The 18,521-nt window shown below is 44.6% G+C and overlaps 1 protein-coding gene across 4 annotated transcripts in view; it reads left to right on the top strand.

Moving 5' to 3' along the window:
• Positions 1-18,521, top strand: part of ACACA (acetyl-CoA carboxylase alpha) — a 239,419-nt gene that overhangs the window by 186,520 nt on the left and 34,378 nt on the right. For all 4 annotated transcript variants that reach the window (XM_047758432.1, XM_047758433.1, XM_047758431.1 and 1 more), the window contains 4 exons: positions 10,022-10,165; positions 11,229-11,349; positions 14,681-14,777; positions 18,149-18,245. In XM_047758432.1, the coding sequence (XP_047614388.1) occupies positions 10,022-10,165; positions 11,229-11,349; positions 14,681-14,777; positions 18,149-18,245 (459 nt within the window). The remainder of the gene's footprint in view (positions 1-10,021; positions 10,166-11,228; positions 11,350-14,680; positions 14,778-18,148; positions 18,246-18,521) is intronic.

Here is an 18,521-nt window from a genome sequence, read left to right as displayed (position 1 = left end):
CTCAACTGAAGGGCTCAGTACTTTTGAAGCCAATCCCTTTTCTCTTTTTTTAAAGTTTAAATTCACTGGAGTTCCCTTTGTGGCTTAGCAGGTTAAGAACCTGACTAGTAACCATGAGGATGAGGGTTCCATCCCTGGTCTCGCTCACTGGGTTAAGGGTCTGGCATTGCCATCAGCTGAGGTGTAGGTTGCAGATGCAGCTTAGATCTGGTGTTGCTGTGGCTGTGGTGTAGGCCAACAACTGCAGCTCCAATTCAACCTCTAACCTGGGAACTTCCATATCTTGCAGGTGTGGCCCTAAAAAGAAAAAAAAAAAGTTTATATTCCCCTTTAAAATTTTTTATTTTTTTACTTTTGGCCACGCCCATGGCATGCGGAAGTTCCCTGGGCCAGGGATTGAACCCACATCACAGCAGTGACAATGCCAGATCCTTAACGGCTAGGCCACCGTTATTCTGCAATCCCTTTTATCTATATAAAGTTCTTCCTTTATTTGGCTAAAGTCTGTTTCTCTGTATAGATGAACATATTCCTCTTAAAAAGTAGTGCTCAAAATTAACAGACTCCCAGTTTGATCGCCTAAGCCTGTGTAGAACTGAACTGAATCAGAATCTCTCCCATGTATTTTTACTTTCAGAATCTGGTCTTGTCTTGGAGTACCCATTGTGGCTAAGTGGTAACAAATCCAACTAAGAACCATGAGGTTGCGGGTTCAATCCCTGGCCTCACTCAGTGGGTTAAGGATCCAGTGTTGCCCTGAGCTGTGGTGTAGGTCGCCGACGCAGCTCGGATAAGGTGCCTACTGTGGCTGTGTCTTAGGACAGCAGCTGCAGCTCTGATTCAACCCCTAGCCTGGGAACTTCCATATGTCTTGGGTGCGGCCCTAAAAAGGAATCTGGCCTTGTCTCAAGAACAAATGTAGTGAAGATGAAAATATTCTTCAAAGACAGAAATTAGAGTCATAAATAATATTCTTCCCAACTCAAAAGATGAAGTGAGTCATAATTACTGCAGAAACAACTAAAACTAACCAGTCTGGAGTAGTGCTGTATGGAACCTTAGGGGTCTCCTGCACGGTGTCAAGCGAGGCTTTTGCACCTTTCCATCACCCTCCTTATTGAAAGTCAGGATCTTATACACGGTGTGGAAGATAGGTGTTTTTGAGTGCTGTATATTTAGGTAATTGTGAAAACTCATTGTTTGGTGGTACTTATTTCAGGAATCAGTAAAGATGATGTAGACTGATACTCTAAACCCTAAGGGCACACAAACCGAAGGTAAAATGCTAGAATTTATTACCCTCTCAGCTCGGTGAGCCCCCTCTGGCTCACTTCATTCATGTGGACCTCCACTGTATCTCTGCCTTTCTCCAGAGCATCCATTCCAACCTCCCGGGTGGGGATGCTTCCTGAGGTTCTGTGGCATGAAGGTTCTCTGTACGTTCTGCCTCTAATAAAACATCCCTGGAGTTCCCTGGTGGCCTATTGATTAAGGATCTGGTGTTGTCACTGCTGTGTGGTGCAGGTTCAATCCCTGGCCCAGGAACCTCTGCCTGACGTGGGGCCAGCCAAAAAAAAAAAAAACCCCCTCAAAACAAAAAACATTATCCCTGAGTTCAAGGTAAAGGTCCTCTGAGGACGGTGAGCACCATGCCTTAGACCATTCTTTTTCCATTCAGTCACATGTTATTCCTTCTTAGGCTGGATTTTCCTCGCCTTTCTTTCTATACAGGTTCATAGCTCTGTCTTTGCAAATTAATGTTCCCTAGACGCTTTGCTGTTCCATCTATCCCTCCCCTCTCCCCTTAACCTTTCTCCTCCCCCAACCCCAGCCTGAAACCCAAGTAAATTAGCTTCTCACCCCTGCCCCCCAGTTTAAAAAAAAAAAAAATCCCATACTCCTTCAGCAGTGTCTGCTCTTGGATTTGCAGTCAGCAGCCATCTCCAATAACCATCCGGCTGTCAGCTTTGCAGCTCCCCACTACCTCCCCCCTCCCCCATCACTCACCAGAGGAAAAAGAGAGCCAGAGCAAGAGCTTGAAATATATCATGCAATAGTGTATCATGAATTTGTTGTGAATCACAGCGGTGAAGCAGGTTTATTTATTTCTGAGACCTTAAATCAATACAAAGTAGGTCTCTTAGTTCTGAAGCTGGGATGGAGTGTGAAAAAATGAGCCCATTGTACTCTTAAAACTTTGGGGAAAGGAGATGACAGCTATATAATTCCATTTACCAGGCACTAGGGGCTTTAATGTGAAGGTGACAGGGAGCTCTTTGTGCATTTAGAGCACCATATCTTCTAAATAAAAGATCTGTAGACTTGATAGTGGAGCATAGCTCCGAGTTTAATAATCTCCAAGCATTAGACCGAGCCAATATGTTCCCAAGTCAGAGAGGTCCCCCCAAAACACTCATAAATTAAAAGTGCAAGAACTGCACACGTTGGTAGATTAGAAATGCAAGGACTTCAGTCTTCCAGGGGGAAGACAGACCTGGTCCCTGGCTGTGCACAGCCTGCTGTGTGAATATGATAAAGATGCGGGAAACGAGACTGTTTAGAAACCTGACTTCTGGCTGTTCATCATTCTCGGGAATGTCCCCCGTGCATGGATCCAGATCTGGTTATGTCCCCTCTCTTTCAGAGTGGGCTGTCTTCACACAGTCTAATCAGCTAATGTACACAGCCAGGAGTGTTGAATTATGAAAGGAAAAGCTTTAAGAGCTACTTAGATTGAACTATAGATGATCACGCCCAGGCCTCAAGTTTTTCTGGTTGATTTTTGACTAGCTCTTGATTTTTAAAATGTCTCAGTGTCTGGAACTTAAGCCCTTTAAAATATGTGCACATAGGAGAGATCAGTATTTATTAAGAAAAGAAGCACACTGAAATTTAACCAACAGCATGAGATATAAATGTGAGAAATCAAGTCCATTGGAACATGTAATCAAGTTTTGGGTATCTTCATTTTCTATCTAACCCTTTGATAAAATACTGCCTTTTCTCAACAGGTAAAACAGGTTTATGCAGCTCAGTAGAGCAACCGTAATATAATATGACTTTATAGTATATAGAGTTACTAGCTTAATTCTAGCCCAGGTAAGGAATTTTGAAAGACAAACCCAGTGTCTACACTGGGGAAAACTAAAGGGGGAGGAAAATTGAACCACTCGCTTTGGTTAAGGAAGATGCTACACACTATAACACCAACAGGAAAGACTTCTTTTGCTTCTAGTGGTTCAGCTTGCTAAAAATACAAATCAGAGCTAAATTTTTATAGAGCAGTGAGAATTAGGGCATTTCACCTGTGTTTACTGCATGCCTGTTGTGTATGAATTTCTCTTCTTATGCTGTGGGTGTACAAAGATGATTCCTGCTTTCATGGAGCTTAACATTTAGGTAAGAAGACAATAACAGGCTTTACATGTGTTCTAAGGGGAAAAATTAAAGTTCTGCCCACCCGATGTAAACGAGAAAATACAAACAGAGGGGCTGTAGAGATGAATAGTCAGTGTACTCCCAAGAAGCCAGGTCCCAGCAGGCAGTGAACTCTGTGTCTCGCCACTGGTGGGCACAGGCAGACAGTTACACAGGCATCTGCCTTCCAGTACCCACATACCTTCCCATATCCTATTCAGAAAAACCACTGGGAGGTGACTGGAAAAACAGGGACTTAGACACCACTAAAATAAAGTAAAAATGTTTAATCTCAAAATACTAAGTATTGGTGAGGATGCAAAACAACTGGAAGTCTCCTGTGTATTGGTGGGAATGCCACTTTGAAAAAGTTCACCTTTTTAAAAAAAATAGTTACACACTTACCGTACAACCTAGCAGTCCTACTACTAGGTGTTTACTCAACGGAAATGAATATATCTATCCATACAAAAACCTGTGCGTGAATGTTTGCTTTAGCTTTATTCCTAATTGGCCAAAACTGGAAACCACCCAAATGTCCGTTCACAGGCAACCAGATGGACAAGATGTGGTATTTCCACAAAATGGAATACGACTCTGCAGTGAAAAAGGAGCTGCTGCCGCCTCCATCAGTACAAATGAATCTCAGCTGCCTTATGCTGGCTGAAAGAAATTAGATTCAGAAGGTTTCCATTTATATAACATTCTAGAAAAGGCAGCGTTGTTGAGTGGGAGACAGAATCGAATACAGAGGAAATGAGGACACCTGTGGGGCTGATGAAAACTTTGAGGGTGATTGTGATGGTGATCACATGACTATATAATATCAGATTTCATAGAATTGGACACAGAGAATAGACAATTTTACTATATGTGAATTATGCCACAATAGACTAGACTTTAAAATTTTTTCTCTATTAGGAAGTAATCTATTGTCAGTATACTCAAGTCTGCAGCTAAATGAGCAATTGATAGTTCCCTGTGATGAGTGATTTCATTTGGCATCAGTTTTCACTCTGGAAGCCTATGGCTTTTCTCATACATTTGACAAGTAAACTGTCCTGTGGTTCTTTTCTCTACCCCAATAACGTTCAAAATAAGTCTCCGTTCCTCACCCAGTCCATCTTCAAACGCTTATCATCCTCCTGCCGACTAACTCATTCCTCTTGTTTGCTCTCCAGCTCAGTTGCAGAGATTTTCCCAGTGTCATTTCTGGCCTGTATCTCAGTTTCTTTTTGGCTAAATACCTTTTCTCCATGGGTGGCACAGTCCCTGTACTCCAGTTTATCCATCAGCAAACCTGATCACTTTATAATTTTGCTGCTTGGTCTTGCGGTGGATGGTGTTGAATCCAACCGTGGCTCAAGTCAGAGGTTTCCCATCCTGGGCCCGTTGTGTGTCACTGTGCCCCTTGCCTACCCCAACCCTAGCCTGCCAGCTGCCAACGAACTCCAGCTTGCTGGTGACAATAATGGCAGTAAAGGGAGGAGAGGAACTTAGAACCCTGTGTCTGTGTCTTAAGACCCTGTGTTTTGGAACCTCCAAAATATTCTTGGTCTCAGAGGCACTGGTCCTGTCTCCCTGGAGATTTAATTCCATTCACCCTTGGATATATTCCTGGAGAAACATTTACACTGTAATATGTGCTGCACCACTTAAAATTGTTAATTGGAGATTGAATTACTTGTCAGCTTTTAAAAATGTAGTCCTCTCAGGTCAGGGAGGAGGGTGTTAGCAGCTTGAGTAGATGAGCTATTGCGTTTTTTCCTTGCCCTTCCTCTTTTCTCGCCCGTCTCTCCCCCTCCTTTTTCCTCTCTCTCCTCCTTCCTCCTTTCTTTTGTCCCAGTTTTAACACCTCTTCCCTGTTCCTACTTTTTCTCCTCTCTCTCTTTATGCCTTAGCCAAACCTTTGTCAATATCCTGACAGGTCCTAGAGTGACTTTAATATCTAGAATCATGCATGAAGCCTGGTGATGACACTCTCTCAGGAAATTTACAGAACCCCTCCTCCAATTCTCTTGAGAATGGAAATATCCTAATGAGAAGGAGGATTGCAGCAAAGACACAGCTTGCGTCGCTTAATTCTTAGATGCAGGAGGACTTTTGTACACCCTGCTTCTTTAACTAGATTGCCCTGACCCACCAGGATTGTTTTAACGGGGGGAAGGTTGGCTAAATGGGGGAAAGCAGCAGTCGATCTCATTTTTTATTACATCGATGTGCATCATTTTTCACATCTCTAGCGCATGATTGCAAATATTTGCTTATAAATCTGAGGGCCGCCAACAAACTGTATATATCAGGACAAAAGCAAATTTTTGAAAAAATTGCGCCACGTTGCATCTCTGAAACTTGGAAATCTCAATGCCCGTGTGGTGACAAACATCCTGACAAGTAAATACTACACTCATGCAGTCTTACACAGTGATTTCATTTGCGCAAACCTCACAATGCTGTGCCACTTCAGTCAAACGTCTAGAGCGCTGGGGAAGGGAAGAACGTATTTATCTTGATCTCCAAAAAGGGATTTAAGGGCGAGAGCAGGCGGTATATTAGACTGTTTTCATTGCCTGTCAGCTATGGTAAACCTGAGCTGTCTGCAGTGTCTCTAGATAAGCAGCCACAGCAGCAGAGGCCTTCGAGTGTACCTATGACTACATTCATTTGGACTCCTGTGTATCTCAGAATTCCTAAAGGCGGTATAGCATCTTTTGTGGAACCTCTCACAATTGTGTTCTGCTAATCACTGGCTTTATGTGGTGCCCTTAATTCCCAGGCCTGCCAGCGGTAATGAATGAGTGCTAGATGAGGCTTAAGTTCACATGGAGGGTGGGTGAACACCTTCCTTCAGACTCAGCCCTTAGCTCTGTTGGCATGGGCACGCTTCAGCAGAGGCCCCAGAGATGGTCCCTGTTCCTGGTATTTCATGGTGCTCCCTCTCCACTTAGACCTGGGGGGCAGGCAGCAAAGTGGGGCCTCAGGAGAGTCACCTCTGTTTGAATGGTTCCTATGTTTAAATGGTTGTTGATGCTCATTGGGCAGATAAAGTTCGTATTATGCAGTATAAAATGTGGGAAGAATAATTTCAGAAAGGGAGCATGGCAACTTGACTCATATAAGAATGCGTATGGGAGTTCCCGTCATGGTGCAGTGGTTAACGAATCCAACTAGGAACCATGAGGTTGCAGGTTCGATCCCTGGCCTTGCTCAGCGGGTTAAGGATCTGGTGTTGCCCTGAGCTGTGGTGTAGGTTGCAGACATGGCTCAAATCCCACTTTGCTGTGTCTGTGGCGTAGGCTGGCGCTACAGCTTTGATTAGACCCCTAGCCTGGGAACCTCCATATGCCATGGGAGCGGCCCTAGAAAAGGCAAAAAGACCAAAAAAAAAGAAAAAAGAAAAAAAGAATGCATATGTCCAAGTTGCAGGGGTGGGGGCGGGGGGAAGCTGATGAAGGAAGCTCACAAAAATGTTATCTCAATGAGGGTTGTTTCCCCCAGGTTTTTCTGTAGAAGGTTGATAGAGCAGCAGATTGAAGAAGAAAACAATGGTTCTGTCTATGTGGGTTCTTTTCTTTGCAATCCTAGATGCTCATCAGAGTTCACTTAACTGGTCCAACAGGATCATTTCAGAATTAGGCAGGATGGATTTTTGTCCTCGCCCAGAGTCTGCTTCTGCAGTTGGAGCTTTTGTTGTGAAGTAGTCTAAAATCATTAAAACCACTTGAGTCAGCAACAACCCCTATAAATCAGGAGCTATTGTGTGCACCCTCATTCTCCTGGTGCGTGCTCCAAACACACAGTCACTGAAGATGAGCTGGAGGCCCCTGCCTTGTCTTCACTGGCTGTTGAGTAGCTGTGATTGTTAGCATCTGTTCGTGGTGAGTGAAGCGGGTTTCACTTTTGAATGTCCTCCCCCCCGCCCCACCAAACCTCCTGTGAGAAGGCTCATCAGAGAGAGCGCTTCGGATACTCTGTTCCTCTGTCCTATAATTTTTATCTTGAATTCCCTAATTAAGTGAATCTTACACACAACAATCATTTCTTTAGCCCAGGGTAATGTTCTCGGTTGTGGTAAAACCTGGGTTTCTTTCTGAACCCAGAGGAGAAGAAATGGAGAGAGAGGCTGCCTTTTCAGAACAACACCAATGCAGCAGAACCTGAGTTTCCACGAGTAAAGGGAAGGGAATGCTAAGTTATTAAACTTGGGCTCCTTCGGTCTCTTGTGAGTTTGTAAGAATGTGGGGTGACATGGGCAGAGGAGGCAGCCTCTGTCTTCCCCTCTGAAATGAGGGGCAGAGACATCCCGGGAAGGTGCATTTGAACAGCTGAACAGCCCCCGGTCAACTTCAGTCCTTTTTCTGAGGTGGCTCCTTCACAGGTCCAGTACTGATTCCAGAGAGGTGTGGGCTTCTGAGTGGTCGGACATCGTCAAGTACTGGAGATGTTTCATGGGAAAGAAAACAGCGTTTCTGAGTAGAAAATAACCCAGCCCTTGCTTTGAGGCAGCAAGGAGTTCTTGGCTCTTGACATAGTGTCAGATATTCAGGGTCAGTGCTGTGTCTCCTTTTTATTTCTTTTTCCCCTTTCCAATTTTATTTTAATAATTAAGAATACTGCTGATCATACGGAATGACTTCTGGCAGAGAGGCAGTCTGTCCCAGAAGGACCAGTTGTGGGCCATCGGGTTTATGACGTCCATAAAACCAGAGCCAGAGCAGAGCATGGCCTCCCTGATTGACAGGGTTTCTGCCTCTGCCAGCCACCCCCCCCCCCCCCCCGCCCCATCTGACTGCTGTGGACGTTTGTTTGGGGTTGGTTTTTCGTATTGTTTTGTTTCCCGATGCATGTGCGAGTGTGCATGTATGCACACATTTAAAGATAGAAATGAAACAGGTATGTAATGCCCTCTGCCTGTTAGAAAGACTAAAGCCATAAAAATAACAAACGGCGTGTATTTGCTAGAATGTCAAAGTTATGAGTTTATTTTGTAATGATGTGCTCCTGCCTTCATGAGGTAAACTGGCCGTGGCGGAGGTGTTATTAGTAATATGGACTCAGTGGAGCAGAAAGCCTAGTGACCGAGAGATCAGTGTATCCGTCAGGGAGAGGGCAAATGGAAAGAGACAGCAGGAGAATGAGAAAAGAGCCGCGGTGCCTGGGCTGAGATTAAGGACAGACCGAGGGGCGGGTGGGAGCCCACTGGTCAGGTACGGTCTCCTGTGCTGCGGGGGCTCCCTCAAACGAGCTGCCGGCGTGCTGCTCAGCTCAGGGCTGCCTGCAAAGGCTTGTCCTCTGCTTCTTCCTTAGCAAGGAAAGCAGTAATCTGAGAGCAGTTTGGCTTCCCATAGGCCTTTCAGAGGGGTCTCTGCCACCCTTCCTGGCCGAAGTTAAATGGAACCCAGGCCAGCTGGGTCACCCTGAGGCCACCGCTTTGGTCACCACCTTCCTCAGCCTTTGGAGGTCGTGAGGCAGAGGAACCTCTCAGAGCTCCTAACAAGAAGGGGCTAAAGGGGAACACACAGGTGGAACTGGCTCGTCTTTCATTTATTAGGTTCCCCCGAGAGACTGGAAATGAATAAACTTAGCGCGGAAGAAATTCTGTGTTGTGGTTATTCTCTAAAGGAGGAGGGAAAGGGAAAAGAAAAGGTAAAATACAGTAAGCGCTCCGCAGCTGTTTAGAGCTCTCCAGGGCTGCCAGAGATGACTGGCAATTACCACACACTCAGCAGTTTGCAATAGTCACTGATCAGGCTGCCCAGCTTCCATCTGCTGGGTCAGAAAACCTCCCTCCCCGAAAGAAATTATTAAGCAATCTTCAAGGGAAAAAGAAACCCTGCAATTTTCAAGTCGAAGGATATTTTTTTCTTCCTTTTTTTCTTTTTAAAGGAAACTTTATGGTCTCCAATAGCAGGCGCCCTTCAACCTCACGAGGCTTAAACTCCTCCAGTAGATACGCCAGGGAATCCTGAATCCCCTGGAACCCTGGGAGGGAAGGACGCAGGAGAGGCGGGCTTGGGTAGAAATCACTGCCACAGCACCCAGCACACAAAGAGGGCTTTAGCTTCAAAGGTGCATGTATGTATCATGAATTGCTTCAGGATTTTGCTGTAAAAATCAAAGGTAAAGGGGAAGAGTAACCCTTAAAGAGACAAGGAGCTCAAACCTCACAGTGTTTCTTTAACTGAGACTTGTCCCTTGAGATTGTCACAAGACAGGCGCGTTGCCTCCTTTGTCCGTACACGCAGCACCCCCGCCAGGCCTGCAGACAATGACGTAGCCTGTGTCTCAGGGTCCCAGCTTCACTCACCGCTGTGGTTTCAGCTCAGAGTCAAGTATGCCACGTGTATCTGTGGCAGCTAGTAGAGAGAGAGCGGCTTGCTGGTGTTTAAACTGCAGCTGAATATGTGATGATTGTTTAAAAGCCTTTTTTGTTTTCTAAATTTTCTTTTGGGGATAAAAGGTCCAGATAATCCTTCAACACATCCCATGGAGGCTAGCAGCTCTGTGTCATGGAGGAAAGAATCCATTTTAGTGGGAACTACGAAATAGACTTGGCCTTTATTTCTGCCTGAACGAATGTCTTTTCTCTTGCTTGTTTCTCCAGGTTCTTGGCAGGGAGGTGTACACCTCCAATAACCAGCTCGGGGGCATCCAGATCATGCACAACAACGGGGTCACCCACAGCACCGTCTGTGATGACTTTGAAGGGGTGTTCACTGTCCTGCACTGGCTGTCTTACATGCCCAAGGTGAGCCCGTCCTCCCGACACGACAGCGCCCATAGGACCCCGCCTTTCCGCCCCTGCACTTCTTTGTGGTAGAGGAATTTGTGACAAAAAGTTCTCCGAAAACCGTTGATTTCTTTTTTTTTCCTTAAAGCCATCTTTTGCTTGTTTAAGACGCCTTTGGATTTCATTGGTTAGGCCCCTTTCCTTTCCTTCCTTCCTTCCTTTCTTCTTTCTTTCTTTTCTTTTCTTTCTTTCTCTCTCTCTTTAAGGCCGCACCTGGGGCACATGGACATTCCCAGGTTAGGAGTCCAATGGAAGCTGTAGCTGCGGCCACAGCCACGCCAGATCCAAGCCATGTCTGCAACCTACACCTCAGCTCACGGCAACACCAGATCTTTAACCCACTTTAACCCAAGGATCGAACCCGAGTCCTCATGGATACTAATCAGGTTCCTTACCTACTGAGCCACAACAGGAATTCTAGTTAGGCCCCTTTCTGATGATTTCCAGCCACAATAGCCTTCATGTCCCAGCATATTTTTTTCTGTTTTGTGTTTGTTTGTTTTTTAATTATTAAAGTATAATTCATTTACAATTGTTGGGCCAATTTCTGCTGTACAACAAAGTGACCCAGTCATACATACATATATATGTATATATGTGTGTGTGTGTATGTATGTATATATATATATATATCCTCTTTCTTATATTATCTTCCATCATGGTTCATCCCAAGAGACTGGATATAGTTCCCTGTGCTGTGCAGTAGAATCCCAGCATTCTAAGGCTCCTTCTCCACTGTGGACCTTCTCCTCTGAAATAGGTAGCCATCCCTCTGGGGAGCCTCCCAGAAAGCCTGGGCACCCTGGAATCAAGGGTCAGAACGCACCACTTTGTGCCAGGCTCCCACGTGAAACTTGAGAGCTGCCTAAGGCTTGGCACGCGGTTGGGGTGCTTCCAGCTGATGGCTGGGACTAATGAGTGTTATCCCAGATGTGAGCCCTGCTGTATTTGTCTCTAACGATTGATGCTGGGTTGGAGTTATTCACTGATGACTGTGCTTTCCCTCCTAACCTCCTTTTAGAGCGTATGCAGTTCAGTTCCTCTCTTGAATTCCAAGGATCCTATAGACAGAGTCATCGAGTTTGTTCCCACGAAGGCTCCGTATGATCCTCGATGGATGCTGGCAGGCCGTGCTCACCCAAGTATGTATATGTTTGAGGCTCTGTGGTACCCTGGCTCTCCAGCTTTCATTCTTCCTTTCACTTGCTAACCAATTCCTGCGCCACAGTGTATGGCAAAGAAAACAGCCACTAAAGTACCTGGGGACAAGGGAAATAGCTCTCTGAAGAAAAGATAGAAAATCCTTCAGAAACAAAGGAGAAATGAATGAAATGAAGTTTACAAATCAGCCGCTGAGTCCTAAGCCCTTCGGTCTCTAATACATCTCTTCTCTCTATTCTGTTATTAGAGCACTTATTACTTAGTGGACTCAAGGACTTTACACCGGTTAAATATAAGCCATAAAGGCATAGAATTATAGGGCCAGAATCTTCAGCCATCTAGTCTCTATAAACGGAGATTAATCACATCCGTTTTAGGAAAGGCCTTTGAGACCTTTTGCTGTAGGTGACTGCACTCTTCCCAGCAGGCTGTTGCTGGGCACCCACCCTGCACGCACCCTTCTGCTCTTAAGATTTTGGTAATATTATTGACTTATGCTTTAGTTATTAATGTAAGATTACTTGGTAAGAGCTTTTATTCATGCAGAGATTGTCCAGAACTTGTAATTTGATAGCTTTGTCAAGTGAGAACAAGCCCTTCCTCTGTGTTTATCGCATATGTGCCCCTGTCTTGAAGCTGATTTTATCAAACCTAAAAAACCAAAATAGGGAGTTCTCTTGTGCCACAGCAGATTAAGGATCTGGCATTGTCCCTACAGCAGCTCAGGTTGCTGCCCTGATACAGGTTCAGTCTCTGACTCAGCAACTTCATGCCATGGGCGTGGCCAAAAACAACAACAACAACAAAACAAAACCCCCAAAAATGGGAAAATGAGAGCTAAGGCAAATGTTCGTTCTTGTCTGTCAGTCCATTTTGCCAATTTTAACAATCCTTATTTAACAGGAGGTTCTTTCGTGAAGCCCCCAATCTCCCTGCTACAATTTGAATCTGTTTTTTCAGTCTTTTTGAGAAAGTGTGTGTGTGTGTTCTTTTTTGCACTTTTATCCCAACTCTCCCCTCCCCCCACCAAAAGGTTATATCCAAAGTAAGAATGGAATGCAAAAAATAATCCATTAAATTTAAGAGTCATTGTGATTTTGTTGAAAGAGAAAGAGGTCTTCCTAAGGAAGACTTAGTAAACCTTTGTGGGTGCCCGCCAAGTCAGGTGGGACTATAAAGCACTGCCCTATATGCTATCATATTTGGGCTTACTGCTTCTCAGAGATAAAAAGAGATCACCATTTTATAAGCTCAGAGAAGTTAAGGGATTTGTGCAAGGTCACAGCTAATATTTTGGAGTTGGGCTTAATCTGAAGCCTAACGATAGATAGGGTAGAAAAATCACCAGAGGAGGGTTGATTTTAATTTTAAAATGTTACCTGTTGTCCTCAATGCCTTTTTTTTGTTATTCTTAGTAAAACTGAATTGTTTCTCTTACAAGGCCCAAAATATCACCATAGTGATCTTCTCCCTATCTCTCATGTTTTTAATACCAAGATTTATGATGAGCTATGAACCGAAGATACCCATCAGCCTTAAAATCCAGGACTTTTTCTGGGAGAATTCAGATCAAGACTTAATAAATGGTCTCCTGGGAATTACGGGGAGCCATGTTAGCTGGCTTTTGAGTTCTGCACCTGAACTGAACCTGACCTGCTCTTTGCAGGTCCAGTAAAGCCACCTACAATAGCCATAGCCCATCAGTTACCCCCCTCCCTCAGTCAACATTGATGGATTTATAGCTTTCCATTTTGAAATGAATTCTGTAGTTCCAAATCATTATTACTGAAGTAAGAACCATGAAATGATCCAAGTTAAAATTTCAATATCCTGATGCACTTAAAAGTTGGTTTAGAACCTTCATCAAAATTTGAGCCCTCTGTCACGGGGTGAACAGGTTGTGTGTGTGTTGTGTGTAGGTGGGCATTATCCTGGCTGTTATTAATGAGATCCACAGAATAAAATGAATTTGTGATAAACTAAGTTTTCTGGTTTTTGGATAATATTTTTTCATCGATGCGCTAGCAATTCATCCTGCTGTCTCTGTGCAGCTAACACTCGCTCCCAAATCGAGTGACTTCAGATTTTAATTTAGTGGAAGCGTTAAAGAAAGCAGATGATTCCCTGTGATAAGTTAAAGCAGATATCTTCTAGGTGAAAAGTTAAAGTCATTTATTAGAAGAGATAGTACCGTGATATTCTTCAAACTGACGCCCAACACGAGACCAGAATCTAAACGATCAGCTTTAGGCTCACGATCGAGAGATAATTTTGAAATGGATGATCACATTTTACACCGGGGCCATAGAGGCAAGGAATGTAGAACACAGTAATTACAAGTTTAGTCTTGATAAAACACTCTCCATCCTGGTTAAGTCAGCAGAGGTTAGCTTGCTTGGATCTCCACTTTTAATTGGTTTTGGACTGGGGTTTTTAGGGGGCGGAGGGCCATGTTCAAATTAGAAGATTCACTGAGAAACCGTGAGCCGAGAGGGCAAGCTAGGAAACAGTTATTTGCAGAAGCTTTTATGGGGCCATGGTCAAACATGGATACCTGTGGAACGAGTTTTTTTTTTTTTTTTTTTTTTTTTTGCTTAAACTAAGGTGATGAAAGTTACATACCTTGCCGGTGAAGAAAATTCTGGGTGCAAGGGAAGTTAATGACATCAAGTGTGTGCATCTGAATCATTATATTTTCAATACCTGTCAAGAGCATAAGCGGCTTGGCCCTTTCTTCTAGTAAGATGACACTTTGTTAGCAGTAAATAAAGCAGATGTGTCTTACTGCTTTTCTAGCAGAGAGGCTGAGTCCCTCTTCTTTTCCCCAAATTTGGGTCTTCATCTGATCATTAATATTTATCATTTGGCTGTCTTCACCTTTCCATTAAAAGAAAATCAGTGGAATCAAACAAAATTGTAAGCTAAGTTTTAAACTAGAAATGGATATTTTGAAAACATCTTTAATGACTTGGCTGCCTTTTGACAAATGTTTGTGGTGTTTTGAAAAAAGCCAGATTATTTATTTAAAAGCCTGCAAACCCTCTCTGCTAGCTGAACCCCATCGTTTAACAATAAATGATGCTTTTGCTGATAAATGATTCTTTTTATTCAGACTAGCAAATGAAATAGGAGATGAGGTCTGAAGGCAGATGAACATTCAGATGAATGTTTCCATCTATTACAATACGGTTAAAAACAAAAACAAACTCCCCCAAATAATCCCCCCAATCCAGCCTTCAGTTAGCCAGTTCCAGTGTATTTTTGGTGAATTGACCAACTTGATTGTCTGCTTTCTTTCTTTCCCTTCCGTAGCCCAGAAAGGTCAGTGGTTGAGTGGATTTTTTGACTATGGCTCTTTCTCAGAGATCATGCAACCCTGGGCACAGACCGTGGTGGTCGGCAGAGCCAGGTAAGTAAGAGCTCTTTTGTTTTGGGACCTTTTTTCCCCCTCCCAACTAAAAACAAGAGAAGAAATGGCTATATAGGTTGTTTAGTTAGGGGTGTTTTGTTTTTCTGGTGCTTTTGTTTGTTTGTTTGTTTTTTACCAATAATGCTCTCTTTATCTAAACTTTCTCAGAATATTGGATTACAGCCATGCCCGAGGCAGCATAACTAGATCACTGGTTCCCAGTGGTCACTCCAATGACACATTTAACCTGAAGTCTGATTTTGGCAGCATCTCCTTTTCACGATTCTGAGAGAGAAGCCCTTTGGGGGCTGTAACGCCCAACTGCAATAGCCACAGCTCACCAGTCACCCTCTCTACCCCCCAGAGACCAATTTCTTTCAGCAGTAGGTGCCAAAGTGGATCAGACTCACCTCCTTCTCTAGGTAACCCACCCACCCAAAAGTTCTGTGTAACCGGGAAGAAGTTTCTTCATGGCATCAAGATTATTTAAGTCATGGAGTTTCTGTGGTGGTGCAGTGGTTAATGAATCCGACGAGGAACCATGACGTTGCGGGTTCGATCCCTGGCCTTGCTCAGTAGGTTAAGGATCCAGCGTTGCCGTGAGCTGGGGTGTAGGTCACAGATGCGGCTTGGATCCTGCGTTGCTGTGGGTCTGGCGTAGGCTGGCAGCTACAGCTCCGATTAGATCCCTAGCCTGGGAACCTCCATATACCGCAGGAGTGGCCCAAGAAATGGCAAAAAGACACACACACAGAAAGGTTATTTAAGTCATAAATGCACCATACCGGCTTATCATCAGATTTGAATTGCAAAGAAAAAAAAACGTTACCCTGAAACAGGAGTGAGTGAAATAAGCTAGGATAGGTTGCCGGGATACCTCTATTTTTCAAGTGGGAAATTGAAGTTTCTATTAAATTTTAATACCCACTCTAAGAAGTGCTTCACTCAACAGCGGGCTCTGCACGAAATAATCTGCTGCGCCCGCTGTAACGAGCACCTGCCAAGGCTGATCTCAATCTGGCTCTGCACTGCAGACACACGCCGCCCTGGGGACCCCCATCTGGGGCTCCCCTTCCTCCAGGGGGCAATCCGTCTCCCTTATCTCCGGGAAAAGTGGCACCTGCTCAAGATTCTCAAACACGCCACATTGGGTTGAGATTTAGAATCCAGCCTTGAAAATAATTCTAGGCTCTGTGGTTCTCTTCGTCTGGCAGGTCAGCACGCCCCATGCTACCAGTGACAAGGAGCCATCAGATGGCAAACCCCACAGGCGGGACCTTTCACGGTGGCCGTGAATAAGAGTCAGCCTGTAGTCAGCCCTGACTGAGACTCCCAGGGACTAGCCCCTGTTCCCTCTGGCATCTCAGGGGTTTTGCCTCATCACGGGCTTCTGAGTCAGTGAGGGTTGTTCTTTGTGCTTGGCAGAATCCCCCCCGGGAAGGTGGAGGTGGGGGCTGTGCAAGAGAGAGAACACCCCCGCCCCCTGAACCAGGACCTGTGGGTTTGCTATAGTCTTCACAGGTCACCAGGACCAACTTTTTTGAGAAAGTGTTTCTCATTTATTCTGCTTCAGTTTTCCCATCTGTTAAAAAAAAAAAAAAGTGACTGATTTTCAGTCTCAGAAAGCCAAACATTTGTTAAGGTCTTTAAGATCCTCCCATGGGAAATAAGAGAATAACACTTTACACTTATGATTGGAAGACGAGGGACTGTTCTGGGAGCAGGATCCATCCAGCTTGGCTTTGGTTAGCCCTGCCGTTGTTTATTGCAACACTCAACTCTGACTTCTTTCTTTCTTTCCATCTGATGAGTTCTGGGCTTCTTACTCCATACACTCACAAGTATATAAAACACAAATGGAGCTAGCTTCTTTCAAAAGCAATGGCATTTCAAGAAATAAATATAAATGTATTCTTCTGGGATTGTTACTGTAAGTGCTGCCAAAACTCATCTTTGGTATGTATGTTTGGAATATGTGTGCTATTGGCTGTAAATTGTCTTTTATTATTCCATGGCACCTTGTCCAGGGACACACTATAAAACAAGATGTAGCATCTTCATGTGCTAGCCTGATAAAATTTATATGAAGTATAATAGAAAACAGAAGTTGTTCTGAGCTGTTTTCAAGTTCAATAAATAACTGTAATACTCGGATAAAGATGTTCTTTATTAGGTCACATGGGCCCTAATATATAAGTTATAAGTTACCGATTTAGGGTGGCTTTTGCAATTACAAGTTTCCAGTTGGATTGTTAATCATTGTGAACAGAAATATTTCTAAACCCTCCTGTGTACCTCCTGCTCGTTGTCTGGTTGTCTAGAGGGCTTTTGATTCTGATTCAGTGCAGGCAAGTGACAGGGGGCTGGGTGGTCCCCACTCAGACCCCCGTCAGACCTTTGGTGATAACAGGAATCTCTTTCCAGTAGCCAGTGTAACAACCAAAGACCATCCTTCATGGAAAAGTTTGTTAGGGAGATGCTCTGGGGAATGAGAGACGGTCACCCATTCCAGTCCAGCCCCAAGGAGTGCCGCTGAGGAGGTGAAGAGTGACTCACCCTGTCCCTTGCAGGCTCGCTCACACTCACCTTCTTATCCTCCTCCTGGTGTTTACTAGGAAACCTTTATGAGGACCAGGTTTGGGAGGGTGTCATGGGTGCAGATGCAGAGCCTTTGAGTTCTTGAACAGTCTTTTAAATTAACGGAGTTTGGACACTAATTAGAGCCTCCCAGTATAGATCACCCGTTCCTCCAGAATCACTTCCGAAGGTCTCCCTGTCCCAGTGCTCTTTTCCGACGGAGGAGAAAGTTAAGGGGTTGTTTAACCACATGTTGACACACCCGTGCACTCCCAGTAGTGAGCGTGCTTGTACCCTCACATCTCATGGATCCACATTATGAGTCCTTCCTAGAAAATTACAGCTCTGTCCCAGCAATGACGTTTCAGGTTCCTACTGCCTTTCAGACCAGTCCCTTCCATCCTCACCACAGACATGCTGTGAGGTGAACTGAGAGATTTCACTTGGCAACCACAATGATGGTGTGTGTGTGTGTGTGTATGCAAGATCTCACACACATACTAGGCTATTGGTCTAAATGCGGAGGCTCCCCTGGTACAACCCTTCGTTTGAATTTATCCTGTGGTGGGGAATAGGAGTGAGTCTGAGGCCAGTTTCCGTCCATATTTACCAAATTCACCATATTTACCAAATCTGCAGAGTAATGTTTTACCCCCGGAAGAGTCACATTTCCTCCGACTCTCTATTTGTTTGCACTTCCCCCTCCACCCGTGTCTTGATGTGGGATTGGAAAATAAATGACTAGCAGTACTGTTGACATCCCTTGGGTTCTCACACAGCTCATTTTTTATCAGGCTAGGAGGAATACCCGTGGGAGTAGTTGCCGTAGAAACCCGCACAGTGGAACTAAGTATCCCAGCTGATCCTGCAAACCTGGATTCTGAAGCCAAGGTAGGTCACCTGGAGCCCCCTGAGCCCTGTGCTTGGGGCTGCATCCCCCCTCTGCAGAGCCGTGGAGGTACTGGGAGCGTGGCAGACCACCAGCCTTAGAGGAAAGGGCAGCCAGCAGCCTTGAGTGATTTCCGACCATCATGTGCTCGCTTTTAAGATGACTCTCAATGGACTGCAGGCTAAATTCTGCCTGAAAAATTAAATGGGCCTTTCCAGCGGTCTCGTTGATGGCTAGGAAACAGTCCCCTTTTATCGGGTATGTGGTATTACAGAAAG

The sequence above is a fragment of the Phacochoerus africanus genome, chromosome 14, assembly GCF_016906955.1.
Source record: "Phacochoerus africanus isolate WHEZ1 chromosome 14, ROS_Pafr_v1, whole genome shotgun sequence".
Lineage (NCBI taxonomy): Eukaryota > Metazoa > Chordata > Mammalia > Artiodactyla > Suidae > Phacochoerus > Phacochoerus africanus.
The sequence above is the reverse complement of the archived record's forward strand: the minus strand, read 5'-3'. Positions and strand labels throughout refer to the sequence as shown.